The sequence below is a fragment of the Salvelinus sp. IW2-2015 genome, linkage group LG13 (genome assembly GCF_002910315.2).
Source record: "Salvelinus sp. IW2-2015 linkage group LG13, ASM291031v2, whole genome shotgun sequence".
NCBI lineage: Eukaryota > Metazoa > Chordata > Actinopteri > Salmoniformes > Salmonidae > Salvelinus > Salvelinus sp. IW2-2015.
In genome coordinates, this window is record NC_036853.1 from 47,378,859 (window position 1) to 47,398,296 (window position 19,438).

General features: G+C 41.6%; 2 protein-coding genes across 2 annotated transcripts in view; both read right to left on the reverse strand.

Annotated features, from left to right (window-relative positions):
- LOC111971716 (uncharacterized) overlaps positions 1-11,838 on the reverse strand; it is a 35,941-nt gene extending 24,103 nt beyond the window's left edge. The window contains exons 1-3 of the mRNA XM_070446375.1: positions 11,360-11,838; positions 10,269-10,399; positions 6,724-6,894 (exon numbers count right to left, since the gene is read on the reverse strand). Coding sequence (XP_070302476.1) covers positions 6,724-6,894; positions 10,269-10,399; positions 11,360-11,618 — 561 coding nt within the window. The 5' untranslated portion in view covers positions 11,619-11,838. The remainder of the gene's footprint in view (positions 1-6,723; positions 6,895-10,268; positions 10,400-11,359) is intronic.
- On the reverse strand, positions 4,751-6,716 carry LOC111971737 (gastrula zinc finger protein XlCGF7.1-like). Its single transcript, XM_023998572.2, has one exon. The coding sequence runs from the start codon at positions 6,463-6,465 to the stop codon at positions 5,782-5,784; it is 684 nt and encodes a 227-aa protein (XP_023854340.1). The 5' UTR covers positions 6,466-6,716; the 3' UTR covers positions 4,751-5,781.
- Positions 11,839-19,438: the final 7,600 nt, after the last annotated feature.

The window sequence follows — 19,438 nt, forward strand, 5'->3', positions numbered from 1 at the left end:
CTTGTCTAATAGTACGCAAGTATAAACACATGGACCACGCAGCCGTCTTACCGTCAGGAAGGAGACGCGTTCTGTCTCCTAGAGATGAACATACTTTGGCAAAAAGTGCAAATCAATCCCAGAACAACACAAAGACCTTGTGAAGATTCTGGAGGAAACAGGTACAAAAATATCTAAATATATCCACAGTAAAATGAGTCCTAAAATCGACATAACCTGAAAGGCCGCTCAGCAAGGGAGAAGCCACTGCTCCAAAACCGCATAAAAAGCCAGACTACGGTTTGCAACTGCACATGGGGACAGATCGTACTTTTTGGAGAAATGTCCTCTGGTCTGATGAAAAAAAATAGAACTGAATAGAAGCAGGGGGGTGGCAGCATGCATGTTGTGGCGGTGCTTTGCTGCAGGAGGGTCTGGTGCACTTCACAAAATAGATGGCATCATGAACAAGGAAAATTATGTGGATATACTGAAGCAACATCTTATCAGTCAGGAAGATAAAGCTTGGTCGCAAATGGGTCTTCCAAATGGACAATGACCCCAAGCATACTTCCAAAGTTGTGGCAAAATGGCTTAAGGACAACAAAGTCAAGGTATTGGAGTGGCCATCACAAAGCCCTGACCTCAATCCAATACATTATCCAGCGCCTCATTGCTGACATGGGCCAATATGACATAGCAAACCTCATCTTTCCCAGGTGAAGTTAACACAGTCTTGCCTATTGCTGTCTTCACCTCTGCCATGGTAAATGGTGCATTCAATGCATCATTTACATCCTCCCTCATATCCAGCACTCTCGTTCTCTCTCCCCCCGTCTGGTCATCCTCTGACAGGTTAGCTGAGCTCACTTCTTTAAAATACAGTATTCACACCTCTTGACTCTTTCCACATTTTGTTGTGTTACAGCTTGAATGTAAAATTGATTAAATTTAGATTTGTTTCGGCAAGCCTAAATAAGTTCAGGAGTAAAAATGTGCTTAGCAAGTCACATAAGTTGCATAGACTCACTCTGTATGCAATAATAGGGTTTAACATGATTTGTGAGTATGATGAAGTTATTAATTACACTTTAGATGGTGTATCAATACACCCAGTTACTACAAAGATACAGTTAGGCGTACTTCCTAACTCAGTTGCCGGAGAGGAAGGAAACAGCTCAGGGATTTCACCATGAGGCCCATGGTGACTTTAAAACAGTTAGAGTTTAATGGCTATGATAGGAGAAAACTGAGGACGGATCAACAACATTGTAGTTAGTCCACAATACTGACCTAATTGCAGAGTGAAAAGGAGGAAGCCTGTACAGAATAGAAATATTCCAAAACATGCATCCTGTTTGCAACAAGGCACTGAAGRCATACTGCAAAAAATGTGGCAAAGCAATTAACCTTTTGTCCTGAATACAAAGTGTTATGTTTGGGGCAAATCCAATACAACACATTACTGAGTACCACTCTCCCGATATTCAAGCATAGTGGTAGCTGCATCATTTTATGGGTATGCTTGTAATCAGGAGTTTTTCAGGATAAAAAATAAACAGAATGGAGCTAAGCACAGGCAAAATCCTAGAAAGGCAAAAACCTAGAAATCCTAGAGGTTAAGTCTGCTTTCCACTAGACACTGGGAGKTGAATTCACCTTCCAGCAAAACAATAACCTAAAACACAAGGACAAATCTACACTGGCGTTGCTTACCAAGAAGACAGTGAATGTTCCTGAGTGGCCGAGTTACAGTTTTGACTGTCGCCTCTGGTCCTAGCCTGCTCGGTGGTGTCGTCCCCTGGGACCTTGGCTGCACCCGTCTGGGTCTTGGAATGCAAGATGGCCACCCAGTCTARTCTGTTACCCTCCAGCCAACCACCTACAGGAAGAGGTTAGAAAATAAACTTTACAAACATGGCAGAGAACTCTACATAAGGAGTTTTTTTTGTCAACCTCCATATCTACTACTGGTCAAGTTCATACATTGTTTTTTTATGCAAACATAAATTGTATTGATTTCATTTTATGTAAGTGCACCACTATTCCCATTGAAGTATATCTATTATGTTCTGTATACGTATGTCTCTCTTACCTTGCTTCCCCATCTTTAGTCCACCCGTCCTCTATCGTCTCCTCTTTGACCAGCAGCAGATCAGGCTTCCCATCCTCCATYTCTACTGACTGTAAGAGATACAGAGTGAGAGGATGTTGGATCAAGAAATCTGATATGAGCACCCTGCTATGGAGCATCCTCTCAATGGACAATGAAGGACCACTAAGAGTACTATGCAAACATGTTTGTTGATTTTATTACTTCACACTTTTTTTTTCAAAGGTATGATCCCACACTTAAGACAAAATGTATCAAGACCTGACCTAATACCATTCAGACAGTAGTTTACAGTTGGCTCACCTCAGTGAGACTGTGTGTGGTCCTGTGTTGCTCGGCCGGTTCCTCTGTGGGTTCAGGACGAGGTGTAGTCTGGTTGTCCTCCATGACCATTMTCCCCTCAGGGTTCCCCAGACCCRCCTCATACCCCTCCTCCTTCACCAGCAGCACCTCTGGACCCTCCTCCTGGAAAAGACAGGTGATAGAGATTACACAGACATACACTTCCTCAGGTACGTACACACAGATAATAAAACACACTTTCAACATGGAGTGTTTTACCCATCCCCACTATGTTTGAGTCCTATACTGTAGTTACAGAATGACTTCATTGTTGTTAAACCCATCAGGTGACATAAATATCAAAATTGACTAAACTATTTTGACATGTACAGTAGGTGTTTGTTAGTGTGGTACATGTAGGTATAATTAGTAAGTGTATATTTTATAACGTGCTGTCAGGTGTATGCAGAATAGGGTGAGATCAGATGCGATGTATAAAAGAGAGTTTCAATTATTTTTTAAAGTAGTAGAATGAAAAGTCCATTTTGTTTTTAATAAACAAAACACATTTAAATACACCATATGAAACCAAACATGCACATGTCTCCACTACAAATCTGCTTGATAACCTTTAATGAGAAAATGAATGCAGTTTATTGGAAAGAAATGCAGCAGTTGAATGGAAGTAATGAAATAGGCATTTGTGAACATAATTTGCCTACACATACTAACACAAAATATAATCTTTACTTTTTCCAAATGTTGTTGTTAAAGTGGAATTAAAATGGATTTAATTGTCCTTTTTTTCACCAACGATCTACACAAAATACTCTAATGTCAAAGTGTAAGAAAAATGTAACATTTGTAAGTAATAAAATATGAAAATAAAACTAATATCTTGATTAGATAAGTAATCAACCCCTGAATCAATACATGTAGAATCAAACACATTATATAACACTTGTACAAAACATTGACACCTTCCTAATATTGAGTTGCACCCCCCCCCCCCCTTTTTGCCCTCCGAACAGCCTCAATTTGTTGGGTATGGACTTTACAAGATGTCAAAAGTTTTCCACAGGGATTCTGGCCCGTGTTGACTCCAATTCTTCCTACAAGTTGGCTGGATGTCCGTTGGGTGGTGGACCATTCTTGATACACACAGAAAACTGTTGAGCATGAAAAATCCAGCAGCGTTACAGTTCTTGACACAAACCAGTGCGCCTGTCATTTACAGTTGAAGTCGGAAGTTTACATACACCTTAGCCAAATACATTTAAACTCAGTCTTCACAATTCCTGACATTTAATCTAGTAAATATTTCCCTGTCTTAGGTCAGTTAGGATCACCACTTTATTTTAAGAATGTGAAATGTCAAGAATAGTATAAATAATTATTTATTTCAGCTTTTATTTCTTTCATCACATTCCCATGGGTCAGAAGTTTACATACACTCAATTAGTATTTGGTAGCATTGCCTTTAAATTGTTTAACTTGGGTCAAACGTTTTGGGTAGCCTTCCACAAGCTTCCCACAATAAGTTGGGTGAATTTTGGCCCATTCCTCATGACAGAGCTGGTGTAACTGAGTCAGTTTGTTCCTCCTTGCTCGCACATGCTTTTTCAGTTCTGCCCACACATTTTCTATAGGATTGAGGTCAGGCTTTGTGATGGCCACTCCAATACCTTGACTTTGTTGTCCTAAACCATTTTGCCACAACTTTGGAAGTATGCTTAATTCATTTTCCATTTGGAAACCCATTTGCAACCAAGCTTTTACTTCCTGAATGATGTCTTGAGATGTTGCTTCAATATATCCACATAATTTTCTACCTCATGATGCCATCTATTTTGTGAAGTGCACCAGTCCCTCCTGCAGCAAAGCACCCCCACAACATGATGCTGCCACCCCATGCTTCACGATTGGGATGGTGTTCTTCGGCTTGCAAGCCTCCACCTTTTTCCTCCAAACATAACAATGGTCATTATGGCCAAATAGTTCTATTTTTTTTCATCAGACCAGAGGACATTTCTCCAAAAAGTACGATCTTTGTCCCCATGTGCATTGCAACCCGTAGTCTGGCTTTTTTTATGGTGTTTTGGAGCAGTGGCTTCTTCCTTGCTGAGCGGCCTTTCAGGTTATGTCGATATAGGACTCGTTTTACGTGGATATAGATACTTTTCACCTGTTTCCTCCAGCATCTTCACAAGGTTTTTGGTATTGTTCTGGGATTGATTTGCACTTTTCGCTCCAAAGTACGTTCATCTCTAGGAGACAGAACACGTCTCCTTCCTGAGCGGTTTTATGCTGCGTGGCCCATGTGTGTGTATACTTGTTACTATTGTTTGTACAGATGAACGTGGTACTTTAGGCGTTTGAAAATTGCTCCCAAGGATGAACCAGACTTGTGAAGGTCCACAATTCTTTTTCTGAGGTCTTGGCTGATTTCTTTTAATTTTCCCATGATGTCAAGCAAAGAGGCACTGAGTTTGAAGAGTAGGTCTTGAAATACATCCACAGGTACACCTCCAATTGACTCAAATTATGTCAATTAGCCTATCAGAAGCTTCTAAAGCCTGACATAATTTTCTGGAATTTTCCAAGCTGTTAAAAGGCACAGTCAACTTAGTGTATGTAAACTTCTGACCCACTGGAATTGTGATACAGTGAATTATAAGTGAAATAATCTGACTGTAAACAATTGTTGGAAAAATTACTTGTATCATGCACCAACCGACTTGCCAAAACTATAGTTTGTTTACAAGAAATTTGTGGAGTGGTTGAAAAACGAGTTTCAATGACTCCAACCTAAATGTATGTAAACTTCCAACTTCAACTGTTCTACCATACACCTTACAAAGGCACTTAAAAATTCTGTCTCGCCAGCCACCCTCTGAATGGCACACATACACGATACATGTCTCAATTGTGTCAAGGCTAACAATCCTTCTTTAACCTGTCTACTCCTCCATCTACACTGATGAAGTGGATTTAAAAAAATCACATCAATAAGGATCAAAGCTTTCACCTGTATTCACCTGGTCAGTCTGTCATGGAAAGAGCAGGTATCCTTAATGTTTTGTACACTCAGTGTATATCACACAATGTCTGGATGCAATATTCTACACAGGAATATTCAACTCTGAAATCTGTTCTCTGGTTATTCCAAATGATTTTCTGTTGACATTAATGAAAATTAATCTTTGTCTTTAATGCAAGTTTAAATCTAAAACATCAGAGGCTATAGAGTGGAATGTTTTTTCTACTGGTGTATTCTGAGGTAGCTCCTCTGACAACCTCTTCCCGCAATGCATAGAGGTGAACCGCCTTTCACCCGTGTGGCCCTTCAGGTGCATCTTCAACTGGTGCTGGCTGGAGAATCTGTTCTCATACTGGGATCAGCTGTATTATTTCTCCCCTGTGTGYACCCTCTGGTGTCTCTTCAGGTGACCAGCCTGAGCGAAGCGCATGTGACACTGGGTACAGCCAAATGGTTTCTCCCCTGTGTGGACCCTCTGGTGCTTCTTCAGGTTGCCAGCCTCAGCGAAGCGCATATGACACTGGGTACATCCGAAGGGTTTCTCCCCTGTGTGGACCCTCTGGTGGATCTCCACCTTCTGGGGGCAGCTGAAGCCTTTGTTACAGAACATGCATAAGAACCGTTTCTCTTTACTTTTGCCTGATGTTGCTCCTCTACCCCGTGCCTTGGCCTTTTGGCCCTTTGAGTTCAATACCTGATCGAAAAGGACGCGGTCCTGTGAKTTMGAAGGTCCCATCGACGTGGACACTGACTCATGATCCCTGACCGTGTGTAAAGGGGAGTGGGTTGTGACATTTGGATTTGTCTCTAAGCTTTCCCTGTAATTTAAGAAATCTCTGCCTTGTGAGTGTCCTCCTAAGTGAGTCTTATCTACATTCCATTTCAGAGGAGCGTCGCCCTCCACTTTCACAGTGACTTCATCTATGACTAGAACCTCCCCTTTCTTATCTAGGCACCCTTCAGAGTAAACACTACTACGGTAGGGGTTCCAGTCCCCTCTAGACAGATCAGTCTGTGTCTCTAAGCCCAAGGGCATGATGCCAGGGTCCATCTCTGTAGTGTAAGAAGACAGATCATTGCCAGTCTCTAATGCATCACCTGAATCCCGAAGAGAATGAACAGTCCTCGGGCTTGGGTTACCGTAAGGTAAATACTCTGAGCCAGGAGCAGGAGGACAGCCCAGTCTCCCCAGCCCCAGCCTCTCTGGGTCTGATCTGTGGTCAGATCCTGTGTGTAAAWGCCTGTGTGTTACAGTTAAAGTCTTGGTGTCTGTCTCTGACTTGAGGACGGCGTTCTGCGTTCCACTGACCTCCTTGATTCTGTGTCGGGTCCTGGGAGGCGCTGGGGCGATGGTGGGGGAGTCCTTTGTGGCTACATGGGGCRCTACAGCCGCTCGAGTCTGYGTGTCTCTGCTATGCCATGGGTCRTCCTCTCTTTCAGACCTCTCCAGCTTGACCCCAGAACCTGCAGCCTCTGCAGACTGACACAAGAGGAGGTTATTACCGGTACATGAGTTGAATTGTATAACAATGTCCTAGGGAAGTCTCACAAGCTCCCCTATGGCAGATAAATGATGTCAAATCAAATGTTAGTCACATGCGCCGAATACAACAGGGGTAGACCTTACAGTGAAATGCTTACTTACGAGCCCCTAATCAATAATAGAGTTTTAAGAAATAAAAGTKATTGAAGAGCAGCAGTAAAATAACATTAGCGAGACTATATACAGGGGGGTACCGGTACAGAGTCAATGTGCGGGGGCACCGGTTAGTTGAGGTAATATGTACATGTAGGTAGAGTTATTAAAGTGATAGGCATAATGCTAAAACAGAGAGTAACAGCGGTGTAAAAGAGGGGGAGAAGGGGGGGGGGGAATGCAAATAGTGTCTGGGTAGCCATTTGATTAGATGTTCAGGAGTCTTATGGCTTGGGGGTAGAAGCTGTTTAGAGCCTCTTGGACCTAGACTTGGCGCTCGGTACCTGCTTGCCGTGCGGAAGCAGAGAGAACAGTCTATGACTGGGGTGGCTGGAATATTTTTTAGGGCCTTCCTCTGACACCGCCTGGTATAGAGGTCCGGATGGCAGGAAGCTTGGCCACAGTGATGTATTGGCCGTTCGCACTACCCTCTGTAGTGCCTTGCGGTTGGAGGCGCGAGCAGTTGCCATACAGGCAGGGATGCAACAGTTAGGATGCTCTCGATAGTGCATCTGTAGAACCTTTTGAGGATATGAGGACCATGCCAAATTTTTTAAGTCCCCTGAGGGGGAATGGTTTTGAGTGCCTCTTCACGACTGTCTTGGTGTGCTTGGACCATGTTAGTTTGTTGGTGATGTGGACACCAAGGAACTTGAAGCTCTCAACCTGCTCACTGCAGCCCATCGATGAGAATGGTTGTGTGCTCTGTCTCTTTTTCCTGTAGTCCACAATCATCTCCTTGTCTTAATCGTGTTGAGGGAGAGGTTGTTGTCCTGGCACCAACACGGCCAGGTTCTCTGACCTCCCTGTAGGCTGTCTCGTCGTTGTCGGTGATCAGGCCTACCACTGTTGTGTCATCAGCAAACTTGATGGTGTTGGAGTCATGCTGGCTGTCCAATCATGAGTAAACAGGGAGTACAGGAGGGGACTGAGCACGCCCTACCCTGGAGTTGAGGATCAGCGTGGCGGATTGTTTGTTATACCCTTACACCTGGGGGCGGCCCGTCAGGAAGTCAGGATCCAGTTGCAGAGGGATGTGTTTAGTCCAGGGTCCTTAGCTTATTGATGAGCTTGTAAGGCACTATGGTGTTTAACGCTGAGCTGTAGTCAATGAATAGCATTCTCACAAATAGGTGTTCCTTTTGTCCAGGTGGGAAAGGGAAGTGTGGAGTGCAACAGAGATGGTCATCTGTGGATCTGTTGGGGCAGTATGCAAATTGGAGTGGGTCTAGGGTTTCTGGGATAATGGTGTTGATGTGAGCCTTGACAGCCTTTTCAAAGCACTTCATGGCCACAGAGTGAGTGCTACGGGTCGGTAGTCATTTAGGCAGGTTACCTTAGTGTTCTTGGGCACAGGCACTATGGGGTCTGCTTAAAATATGTTGGTTTTACACTCAGACAGGGAGAGGTTGAAAATGTCAGTGAAGACACTTGCCAGTTGGTCAGTACATGCTCGCAGTACACATCCTGGTAATCCGTCTGGTCCTGTGGCCTTCTGAATGTTGACCTGTTAAAAGGTCTTACATCGGCTGCGGAGAGAGTGATCACGTGTCTTCCGGGAACAGCTGGTGCCTCATGCATTGTTTCAGTGTTATTTGGCTCAAAGCGAGCATAGAAGTAGTTTAGCTTGTCTGGTAGACTCGTGTCACGTGGCAGCTCTCGGTGTGCTTCCTTTGTAGTCTGTAATGGTTTGTAACCTGCCATCCGACTAGAGCCAGAGCCGGTGTAGTATGATTCGATCTTAGTCCTATATTGACGCTTTGCCTGTTTGATGGTTCGTTGGAGGGCATAGCGGGATTTCTTATAAGCTTCCAGGTTAGAGTCCCACTCCTTGAAAGCGGCAGCTCTAGCCTTTAGCTCAGTGCGGATGTTGCCTGTAATCCATGGCTTCTGGTTGGGGTATGTACGTAGGGTCATTGTGGGGAAGACATCATCAATGAATGAAGCAATGACTGATGTGGTGTACTCCTCATGCATTCGGAGGAATCGCGAACATATTCCAGTCAGTGCTGGCAAAACAGTCCTGTAGCTTAGCATCTGCTTCATCTGACCACTTTTTTATTGATCTAGTCACTGGTGGGTCTGCTTTAATTTTTGCTTGTAAGCAGGAATCAGGAGGATAAAATTATGGTCAGATTTGCTAAATGGAGGGCAAGGGGAGAGCTTTGTATGCGTTCTGTGTGTGGAGTAAAGGTGGTCCAGAGTTTTTTCCCTCTGGTTGCACATTTAACATGCTAATAGAAATTTGGTCAAATGGATTTAAGTTTCCCTGCATTAAAGTCCTAGGAGCGCCGCTCTGGGTGAGGTTTTCTTGTTTGCTTATGGCGGAATACAGCGCATCAATGCTGTCTTAGTGCCAGCCTCAGTCTGTGGTGGTATGTAAACAGCGACAAAAAATACAGATGAAAACTCTCTAGGTAGTGTCTAAAGCTTATCATGAGATACTCTACCTCAGGCGAGCAATAGTTTAGACTTCCTTAGATATCGTGCACCAGCCTGTTTTTTACGAAAATACATAGTCCGCACCCCTCGTCTTACCAGACGTCATGTTCTATCCTGGGTACAGCGTATATCCAGCAGCTGTATGTTGATAGTGTCGTCGTTCAGCACGACTCGTGAGCATGATATTACAGTTTTGAATGTCCGTTGGTAGTTTAATCTTCCGGTAGGTCATCGATTTATTCTCCAAAGATTGCACGTTTGTTAACAGAATGGAAGGAAGTGGGGGTTTATTCAATCGCCTACGAATTCCAGAAGGCAGCCCGCCCTCTGGCCCTTTTTCTCCGCCTCCTTCACGCAAATCACAGGGATCTGGCCTGTTCGAAAAAGCATTATATCATCTTGTCGGACTCGTTAAAGGAAAAAAGGATTCTGCCAGTCGTGGTGAGTAATCGCAGTCCTGATGTCCAGAAGTTATTTTCGGTCATAGATGAGAGCAATATGTAGAATCATAATGTTAGAAAATAAGTCAAACAACGCAAATAAACGAACAAAAACACTATCGGTTGGGGACATGTAAAACGTCAGCCTTCTTTTCTYGCGCCATTTTCGATGTACATGTTATACAGTGAATACCTGAGGGGAGCCTTACTTAAATAAACTGACACATTTGATTTACAATGTAASTGTAATATTTAATGCAACACTATTACACTAACCTCTATCACGATAACGTGCTGGGTTGAGGTTCCACTCCCCTCATCAACAGTGATTGGTTGGTCATCTCTCCATGTATTGTGTCCTGCTGGCTTCACAAAGCTCCTGTGGCCTCCAGTGAGATGTCCTTCACCTGAGAAAGTGATTGAGGGTTAAAGAGGTGGTTAGTTTAGCTACTGTCAATGCTTAATTGTATATTATACACTATTGACATGGTCTAAAATTGGCAAGGATATAACTTCTTCATATACTATTGATTGATTATGTTCCATGCATCACATTGTTTTCAATTAGTAAATCATGGAAAATGCAGTAAATCAAGTTAGATGATATTGTAGATATGTCTTTCCATTTAATTTCAATTATATTTTYACCACACAACCTTTAATTTGGACTACACATTTGCCCATGATAGAAGTAGTCAGAAATGAACAGTTKTGAGAAAGTAGCTGATTTTAGCATTTTAAGATAATTCACTTTAATGGTAAAAATATTATTATTTTGAAACTTTTTTCTTTTTTTAATAGTTTGACAACCCTGTTTGTAAGCTTTTAAATTATATACGACTCAATAATGTATATTTTCCAGTGATTTAGACATGGATGTTTCATGGTAGGGTGGGGTATGTAAAACGCATCAACTTTGAGCACATCTATCTCCTAAATACTTTCTGACCACTTCTACAATGAGCAAATATGTATATAAAGTTTCGTTCAAATCAAAAGGGGTGTGGTCAAAAAGTGACTGACATCAAATGGAACAACCCAATATCTTGAACAGATTATTGATTTACTGCATTATCTATTATTTACTCACTTAAAACAATGTGATGTATGGAACATAATCAAGCTATAAATATAATGTTTTGGTTAAGCTCATTTGGGGGGGCAGACGTGGAACGACCCTATTGTGTCTTTGGGCAAGATAGCTAAGTAATCAGGTGAATTATTGCATACTAACTATCCAAAAATTYACCAAGATCCAATTCTGATTACCACATCTAAAGACACACATGCACAAAGGGGAACGGGGCGACAGCACAGAGCTATATGAACCGAGACAGCCCCCGCAGCCTGGGCATTGCKAAATGTACCTCTTGCCATTCCTCTGTACTGGTCAAGGATCTTGACACGACTGGGCCGYCTGGCGAGGACGCGCTCCCGTGCCACCTTCAGTTCCAGTAGCTGTAGTTTCCTTCGCAATKCCCTGTTTTCTTTCTGGCTTTGAGTTATTTCCAAACGYAACACTGCATAGTCGTCGTCTACGAGTTTACAGATATTTGCCACGGCTGTATTCGCTAGCACCTCCATGATGGAGGCTATTTGAGTGTGAAAAACCAGACTGTCAGCCATTGTTATCTAACGTTAGCAGCTAACTTTACCMAGACAACATAAACCAAGTCCTGTCTCAAACGCGAATCAAAGACTACCTGGGGCAAGTATGTGATGCTGTGTAGTTAAATTAGTAATATTTTGAGTTCCATGGGTTTAATAAATGTCTAAATAACAACAATAAAAACGCTKATGTGAAAATGTTAACTGGTCAACGCTTACTTCCGTTTACTACTTCTTAGGTGAGATTTTGTTGCGAATTTCACGCAAAAGGTGTATTGCCGCCACCAACTGGATGGGGTGAAAAAATAGACAAAAGAAAATGACATTATATTATTGTGGAAGGGAAAATAACATTATTCCACAAAAAATAAAAAATCCCACTCCATGTCACTAACTCAAACTAAAAACAAAAAAGCCTCTGGGCCTGAGAGGGTGAGACACATGGACAGTACTCCATAACAACGGGCATTATACCAACATCATTATGATGTTATATAATGGTCATATTCTGGTCAGGATGCCATATGACCAAAATATGACTAGTTTAAGACGTCTTTTTATTTTAGAAAAATATTGGATTTAAGTGGATTGGCCAATTTTTAAAATTTAATTTTTTACTTTTACCTGTTTTCCCCCCAATTTCGTGGTATCCAACTGGTAGTTACAGTCTCATCACTACAACTCCTGTACGGACTCGGAAGAGCGAAAGTCGAGAGCCATGCGACCTCTGAAACACAACCCAGCCAAGCCACACTGCTTCTTGACACAATGCCGCTTAACCCGGAAGCCAGCCACACCAAGTGTGTCGGAGGAAAGCACCGTACACCTGGCAACCTTGTCAGCGTGCATGCGCCCGGTCCGCCACAGGATCGCTAGAGCACGATGGGACAAGACACCCCTGCGGCCAAACCCTCCCTAACCCGGACGACGCTGGGCCAATTGTGCGCCCGTGGCGGCTGCGACAGAGCCTGGACTCGAACCAGGATCTCTAGTGGCAAGCTTGCAACTGCGATTATCGAGAGCCCGATAGGCCACTCTTTAAAGAGATTCTCTGGTACTTTTGTATAATTTTTAGCCAGTAGTTCTGAAACTAGCACCGCACGAGCCAGAAGTGGTCCCGAAATTTGGTACTACGTGACATACAGTGGGCAAAAAAGTATTTAGTCAGCCACCAATTGTGCAAGTTTCCCATTAAAAAAGATGAGAGAGGCCTGTAATTTTCATCATAGGTACACTTCAACTATGACAGACAAAATGAGAAAGAAAACCAGAAAATCACATTGTAGGATTTTTAATGAATTTATTTGCAAATTATGGTGGAAAATAAGTATTTGGTCAATAACAAAAGTTATCTCAATACTTTGTTTATACACCTTTGTTGGCAATGACAGAGGTCAAACGTTTTCTGTAAGTCTTCACAAGGTTTTACCACTGTTGCTGATATTTTGGCCCATTCCTCCATGCAATCTCCTCTAGAGAGCATGAATGTTTTGGTGGCTGTTGCTGGAACACAGACTTTCAACTCCATCCAAAGATTTTCTATGGGTTGAGATCTGGAGACTGGCTAGGCATTCCAGACCTTGAAATGCTTCTTACGAAGCCACTCCTTCGTTGCCGCGGCGGGGTGTTTGGATCATTGTCATGCTGAAAGACCCAGCCACGTTTCATCTTCTCAATGCCCTTGCTGATGGAAGGAGGTTTTCACTCAAAACTCACGTACATGGCCCCATTCATTCTGTCCTTTACACGGATCAGTCGTCCTGGTCCCTTTTGCAGAAAAACAGCCAAAGCATGATGTTTCCACACCATGCTCACAGTAGGTATGGTGTCTTTGGATGCAACTCAGCATTCTTTGTCCTCCAAAACAGACGAGTTGAGTTTTAAACAAAGTAATTATTTTGGTTTCATCTGCATATGACATTCTCCGAATCTTCTTTCTGGATCAATCAAATGCTCTCTAGCAAACTTCAGACGGGCCTGGACATGTACTGGCTTAAGCAGGGGGAACGTCTGGCACTGCAGGATTTGAGTCCCTGGCGGCGTAGTGTGTTACTGATGGTAGGCTTTGTTACTTTGGTCCCAGCTTCTCTGCAGGTCATTCACTAGGTCCCCGTGTGGTTCTGGAATTTTTGCTCACGTTCTTGGATCATTTTGACCCACGGGGTGAGAATCTTGCGTGGAGCCCCAGATCGAGGAGATTATCAGTGGTCTTGTATGTCTTCCATTTCCTAATAATTGCTCCCACAGTTGATTTCTTCAAACCAAGCTGCTTACTATTGCAGATTCAGTCTTCCAGCCTGGTGCAGGTCTACAATTTTTGTTTCTGGTGTCCTTTACAGCTCTTTGGTCTTGGCCATAGTGGAGTTTGGAGTGTGAGCTGTTTGAGGTTGTGGACAGGTGTCTTTTATACTGATAACAAGTTCAAACAGGTGCCATTAATACAGGTAACGGTGGAGGACAGAGGAGCCTCTTAAAGAAGAGATACAGGTCTGTGAGAGCCAGAAATCTTGCTTGTTTGTAGTGACCAAATACTTATTTCACCATAATTTGCAAATAAATTCATAAAAATCCTACAATGTGATTTCCTGGATTTTTTCCTCTCATTTTGTTGTCATTGTTGAAGTGTACTAATGATGAAAATTACAGGCTCTCTCATCTTTTTAAGTGGGAGACTTGCACAATTGGTGGTGACTAAATACTTTTTTGGCCCACTGTATGTCCAGATATGTGACCACGTCATTGCTTCTCTTTCGCTCTGCTGTGTCCACTGAGCCGTTGGGCCCACCCTGCAACCTCTTTGGATAATGATGCGTTTGAGCAATCATTTGTGTTTATGACAAGGTAGACAGAAGATGCACTATTTGGTAAAAGACCATGTGTCCATATTATGCAAGAACAGCTCAAATAAGCAAAGCGAAACAACAGTCCATCATTACTTTAGAACTACTAGAAAGGAAGACCCAAGTTACTCTGCTGGCAGAGGATACGTTTTTTAGAGTTAACTGCACCTCAGATTGCAGCCCAAATAAATGCTTCACAGAGTTCAAGTAACAGACACATCTCAACATCAACTGTTCAGAGGAGACTGTCTGAATCAGGCCTTCATGGTCGAATTGCTGCAAAGAAACACTACTAGAAGGACACCAATAAGAAGAAAATACGTGCTTGGCCAAGAAACACCAGCAATGAACATTAGAGTGGAAATCTGTCCAAAGTCCAAATGTTTCGATTTCTGTTCCAACCACCGTGTCTTTGTGAGACGCAGAGTAGGTGAATGGATTATCTTCGCCTGTGTGTGGTTTCCAAGCATGGAGAAGAGGTGGTGCGATGGTGTTTGCTGGTGGCAGTCAGTGATTTAGTAGAATTCAAGGCACATACTTAACCAGCATGGCTACAAAGCATTTGGCAGAAATACACCATCCAAGCTGGTTTGCGCTTAGTGGGCTATTTGTTTTTTCAACAGATGAGACCCAAAACACACCTCTAGGCTGTGTAAGGGCTATTTTACCAAGAAGGAGAGTGATGAGTGCTGCATCAGATGACCCTGGCTCTACAATCACCCGACCTCAAACCAATTGAGAATGGTTGGGATGAGTTGTACCGCAGAGTGAAGGAAAAGCAGCCAAACAGTGCTCAGGATGTGTGGGGAACTCCTTCAGACTATTGAAAACATTCCAGGTGAAGCTGGTTGAGAGAATGCGCCAAGGAGTGTGCAAAGCTTGTCATCAAGGCAAAGGGTAGCTACTTTGAAGAATCTTAAAATTATTTTGATTTGTTTAACACTTTTTGTGTTACTACATGATTCCATATGTGTTAATTTCATAGTTAAGATGTCTTCACTTATATGTCTACAATGTAGATAATAGCAAAAATAAAGAAAAAATACTGAATCAAGATATTTTCTCAGATACCGAACTTGTAAATTCAATAGACTTTATACAAAAGTAACAGAAGCCGAGCAATCCATGGAACAACTAAATTATCTTGCCACAGACGTCAGGCCTTATAGGTTCCACCTTCAGATAACACACATGGTCACTCCCCTCTATGTTGATGATTAACACCCTTGGCTTCTCGACCACATTATCTTTCTGTCTCAATTTCTCTCATAGAACTACACAATGATTCTCCCCAAGCTTAATGGCACAGACATTCATATACAATACAACTACATGCCCTAAAGCCAGTCACGGACAGGCAATGACTTCCCTCAGGCCAACAACAGCACAGGCAACAGTAACTTGAAGTCGTTATTTTTACATACACTTAGGTTGGAGTCATTAAAACTAAATTTTCAACCATCCATGCATTTCTTGTTAACAAACTAGAGTTTTGGCAAGTTGGTAAGGCATCTACTTTGTGCATGACACAAGTCATTTTCCAACAATTGTTTACAGACAGATTATTTCACTTATAATTCACTGTATCACAATTCCAGTGGGACAGAAGTTTACATACACATAAGTTGACGGTCCTTTAAACAGCTTGGAAATTCCAGAAAATGATGTCATGGCTTTAGAAGTTTCTGATTGGCTAATTGACATATTTGAGTCAATTGGAGGTGTACCTGTGGATGAATTTCAAGGCCTACCTTAAACTCAGTGCCTCTTTGCTTGACATCATGGGAAATCAAAAAGAATCAGCCAAGACCTCAGAAAAAAAATTGGAGAACCTCCAGAAGTCTGGTTCATCCTTTGGGAGCAATTTCCAAACGCCTGAAGGTACCACGTTCATCTGTACAAACATTAGTATGCAATATAAACACCATGGGACCACTCAGCCGTCATAACCGCTCAGGAAGGGGATGTGTTCTGTCTCCTAGAGATGACGTACCGTGGTGTAAAAAGTGCAAATCAATCCCAGATCAACAGCAAAGGACTTTGGTAGATGCTGGTGGAACAGGTACAAAAGTATCTATATCCACAGTAAAACGAGTCCTATATCGACATACCTGAGGCCGCTCAGCAGGAAGAAGCCACTGCTCAAAACACAAGGCATAAAAAGCCAGACTAACGGTTTGCCAACTGCACATGGGGACAAAGAAATATTTTTTTGAGAATCTGTCCTCTGGTCTGATGAAACAAAAATAGAACTGTTTGGCGTAACGACCATTGTTTATGTTTGGAGGAAAAAGGGAGAGGCTTGCAAGCCGAAGAACACCATCCCAATCGTGAAGCACGGGTGTGGCAGCATCATGTTGTGGGGGTGCTTTGCTGCAGGAGGACTGGTGCACTTCACAAAATAGATGGCATTATGAGGTAGGAAATTATGTGGATATATTGAAGCAATCTCAACATCAGTCAGTCAGGAAGTTAAAGCTTGGTTGCAAATGGGTCTTCCAAATGGACAATGACCCCAAGCATACTTCAAAGTTGTGGAAAAATGGCTTTAGGACAACAAAGTCAAGGTATTTGAGTGGCCATACAAACAACGCCTGACCTCAATCTATGGAAAATGTGTGGGCAGAAATGAAAAAGCGTGTGCGAGCAAGGAGGCTACAAACCTGGTTCAAGTTACACACACGCTCTGTCAGGAGGAATGGGCCAAAATTCACCCAACTTATTGTGGGAGCTTGTGGAAGGCTACCTGAAATGTTTGACCCAAGTTAAACAATTTAAAGGCAATAATACCAAATACTAATTGAGTGTATGTAAACTTCTGACCCACTGGGCTATGTGATGAAAGAAATAAAGCTGAAATAAAACTCTCACTATTATGAAATTCTAGAAGTGACCCATCAGATTTATACGAAAAAAAATGTGAAAAAAAAAAACGAACCTAACGACACAGCATTTTTTACTAAAAATAAAATGTCAGGAAGAAAAAACAGAGTAAAAAATTGTTTTATTCCAATAGTGTTTAAATTCGACTTTCAATATGTACAACTTAACCAAATACATTCCAGACAAACGACATTAACACTTTCCATCGGTCTAAGTCCATTGCTCGTAGTATTCTTGCCCAAGCATATTTTTCTTCTTATGTGTGTCCTTTAGTAGTGGTTTTTTGCAGCAATTCATACAGCTCTCTGAACAGTTGATGTTGAGATGTGTCTGTTACTTGAACACTGTGAAGCATTGTTTGGGCTGAAATTTCTGAGGCTGGTAACTCTAATGAACTTATCCTCTGCAGCAAGAGGTAACTCTGGATCTTCCATTCCTGTGGCGGTCCTCATGAGAGCTAGTTTCATCATAGCGCTTGATGGTGTTTGGACTGCACTTGAAGAAACTTTCAAAGTTCTGGACATTTTCTGTATTGCACTGACTTCATGTCTTAAAGTAATGATGGACTGTCGTTCTCTTTTGTTATTTGACCTGTTTTGCCATAATATGGACTTGGTCTTTTACCAAATAGGGCTATCTTCTGTATACCACACAACCTGGTCACAACACCAACTGATTGAATCAAACGACAAATAAGAAGGAAAAATCCCACACATTAACTTTTAAGAAGGCACTTCTGTTATTGAAATGCATTCCAGGTGACTACTCTATGAAGCTGGTTGAGGGAATGCCAAGAGTGTGCAAAGCTGTCATCAAGGCAAAGGGTGACTATTTGAAGAAATCTCAAATTATAAAATATATTTTGATTTGTTTAATATTTCATGTTATTTTATTCTACAATATAAAAATAGTAAATTGTAAAAATAAAGAAAAACCCTTGAATGAGTAGGTGTTTAAACTTTGACCGGTAGTGTACATTTTATTGATATCATCTATGGAATTAATTTTAAAATGTGAAAGAATAATGATCGTCACACAATAATTTGAATTCTTTTGCATTCCTTTGATATTTTAGATATAAATTATTCACCAATATTGCATTTTAAAATGAAGTGCCCTTTAATATAGACCACAAAAAAATCTGATTTATTATATGATAAAGACATTTCTAGCCTGTTCAAATTCAGCATTTTGACATTTCCCTTTGTGACTTCTAGGAAGATTTTAACCCATGAACCAACATTTCTATAAGTTTTCACCATCATAAAGGCCTAGTTATTTTTTGGCTTTGACAATTAATTACTGAAGATTATTATTTGTTGATTAGTGATTAGTGATTGATTAGTGATTAATTTCATTTGTTGATTAGTGGATTGATTAGTGATTAGTGATTCATTTCATTTATTTCCCTAATTGTACGGTGAAAAAATATTATTTTCAAAAGACATTGAACATCTAATCGTGAAATCATAGTGTAAAATCAGGTGAGCTGGTTCTACTCTTTTGGCCATATTCTGTTGTTTTGTGGTGGGGAACTGAACGGGTCGAGCATAACACATCAACCCTGTTACTAGATAGACAGGCTAGATTTATTTTTTTTTTTTTTTTGTGAAGCTTGCATTCAATTGTCCCTCTTTGTTGCACATAAGAAGGGTCCATTGCTAGGCTGAAGACCGACGTTGAATTAGATAGAATTCGTCGGCAGAAATGTGCATTTGGATCAGGAAAGTTTCCTCTCAAGACCTCTACAAGCCATAATGCTGAATATATATATATTTTTTACTATTTTTTTGTTAATGGGCAAATAAATTTTTATTCTTTTTCTGCCTTGTAGAGCTATTTCTTTAAGACTGATATCAGGAGTAACCATGGTAACAGTCTGATGTTTAGCCAACCATTCCCCTTCACAAGGGGATTCATGACTGATTTAAGATATTTTATAACCTGTTCACTTTATTGGCACTTAATAGCCATTTTTTTTTATTTTAACCTCTTGAGATGGGAAAAAGTCTTTTTATTAAATTTAATATGTGCTCTTTATTTTTACACCAAGTTACACTACTCAAAAGCCACCTAATTGGTGTAATAACCAAAGCAGGTGCATCACTATCCATT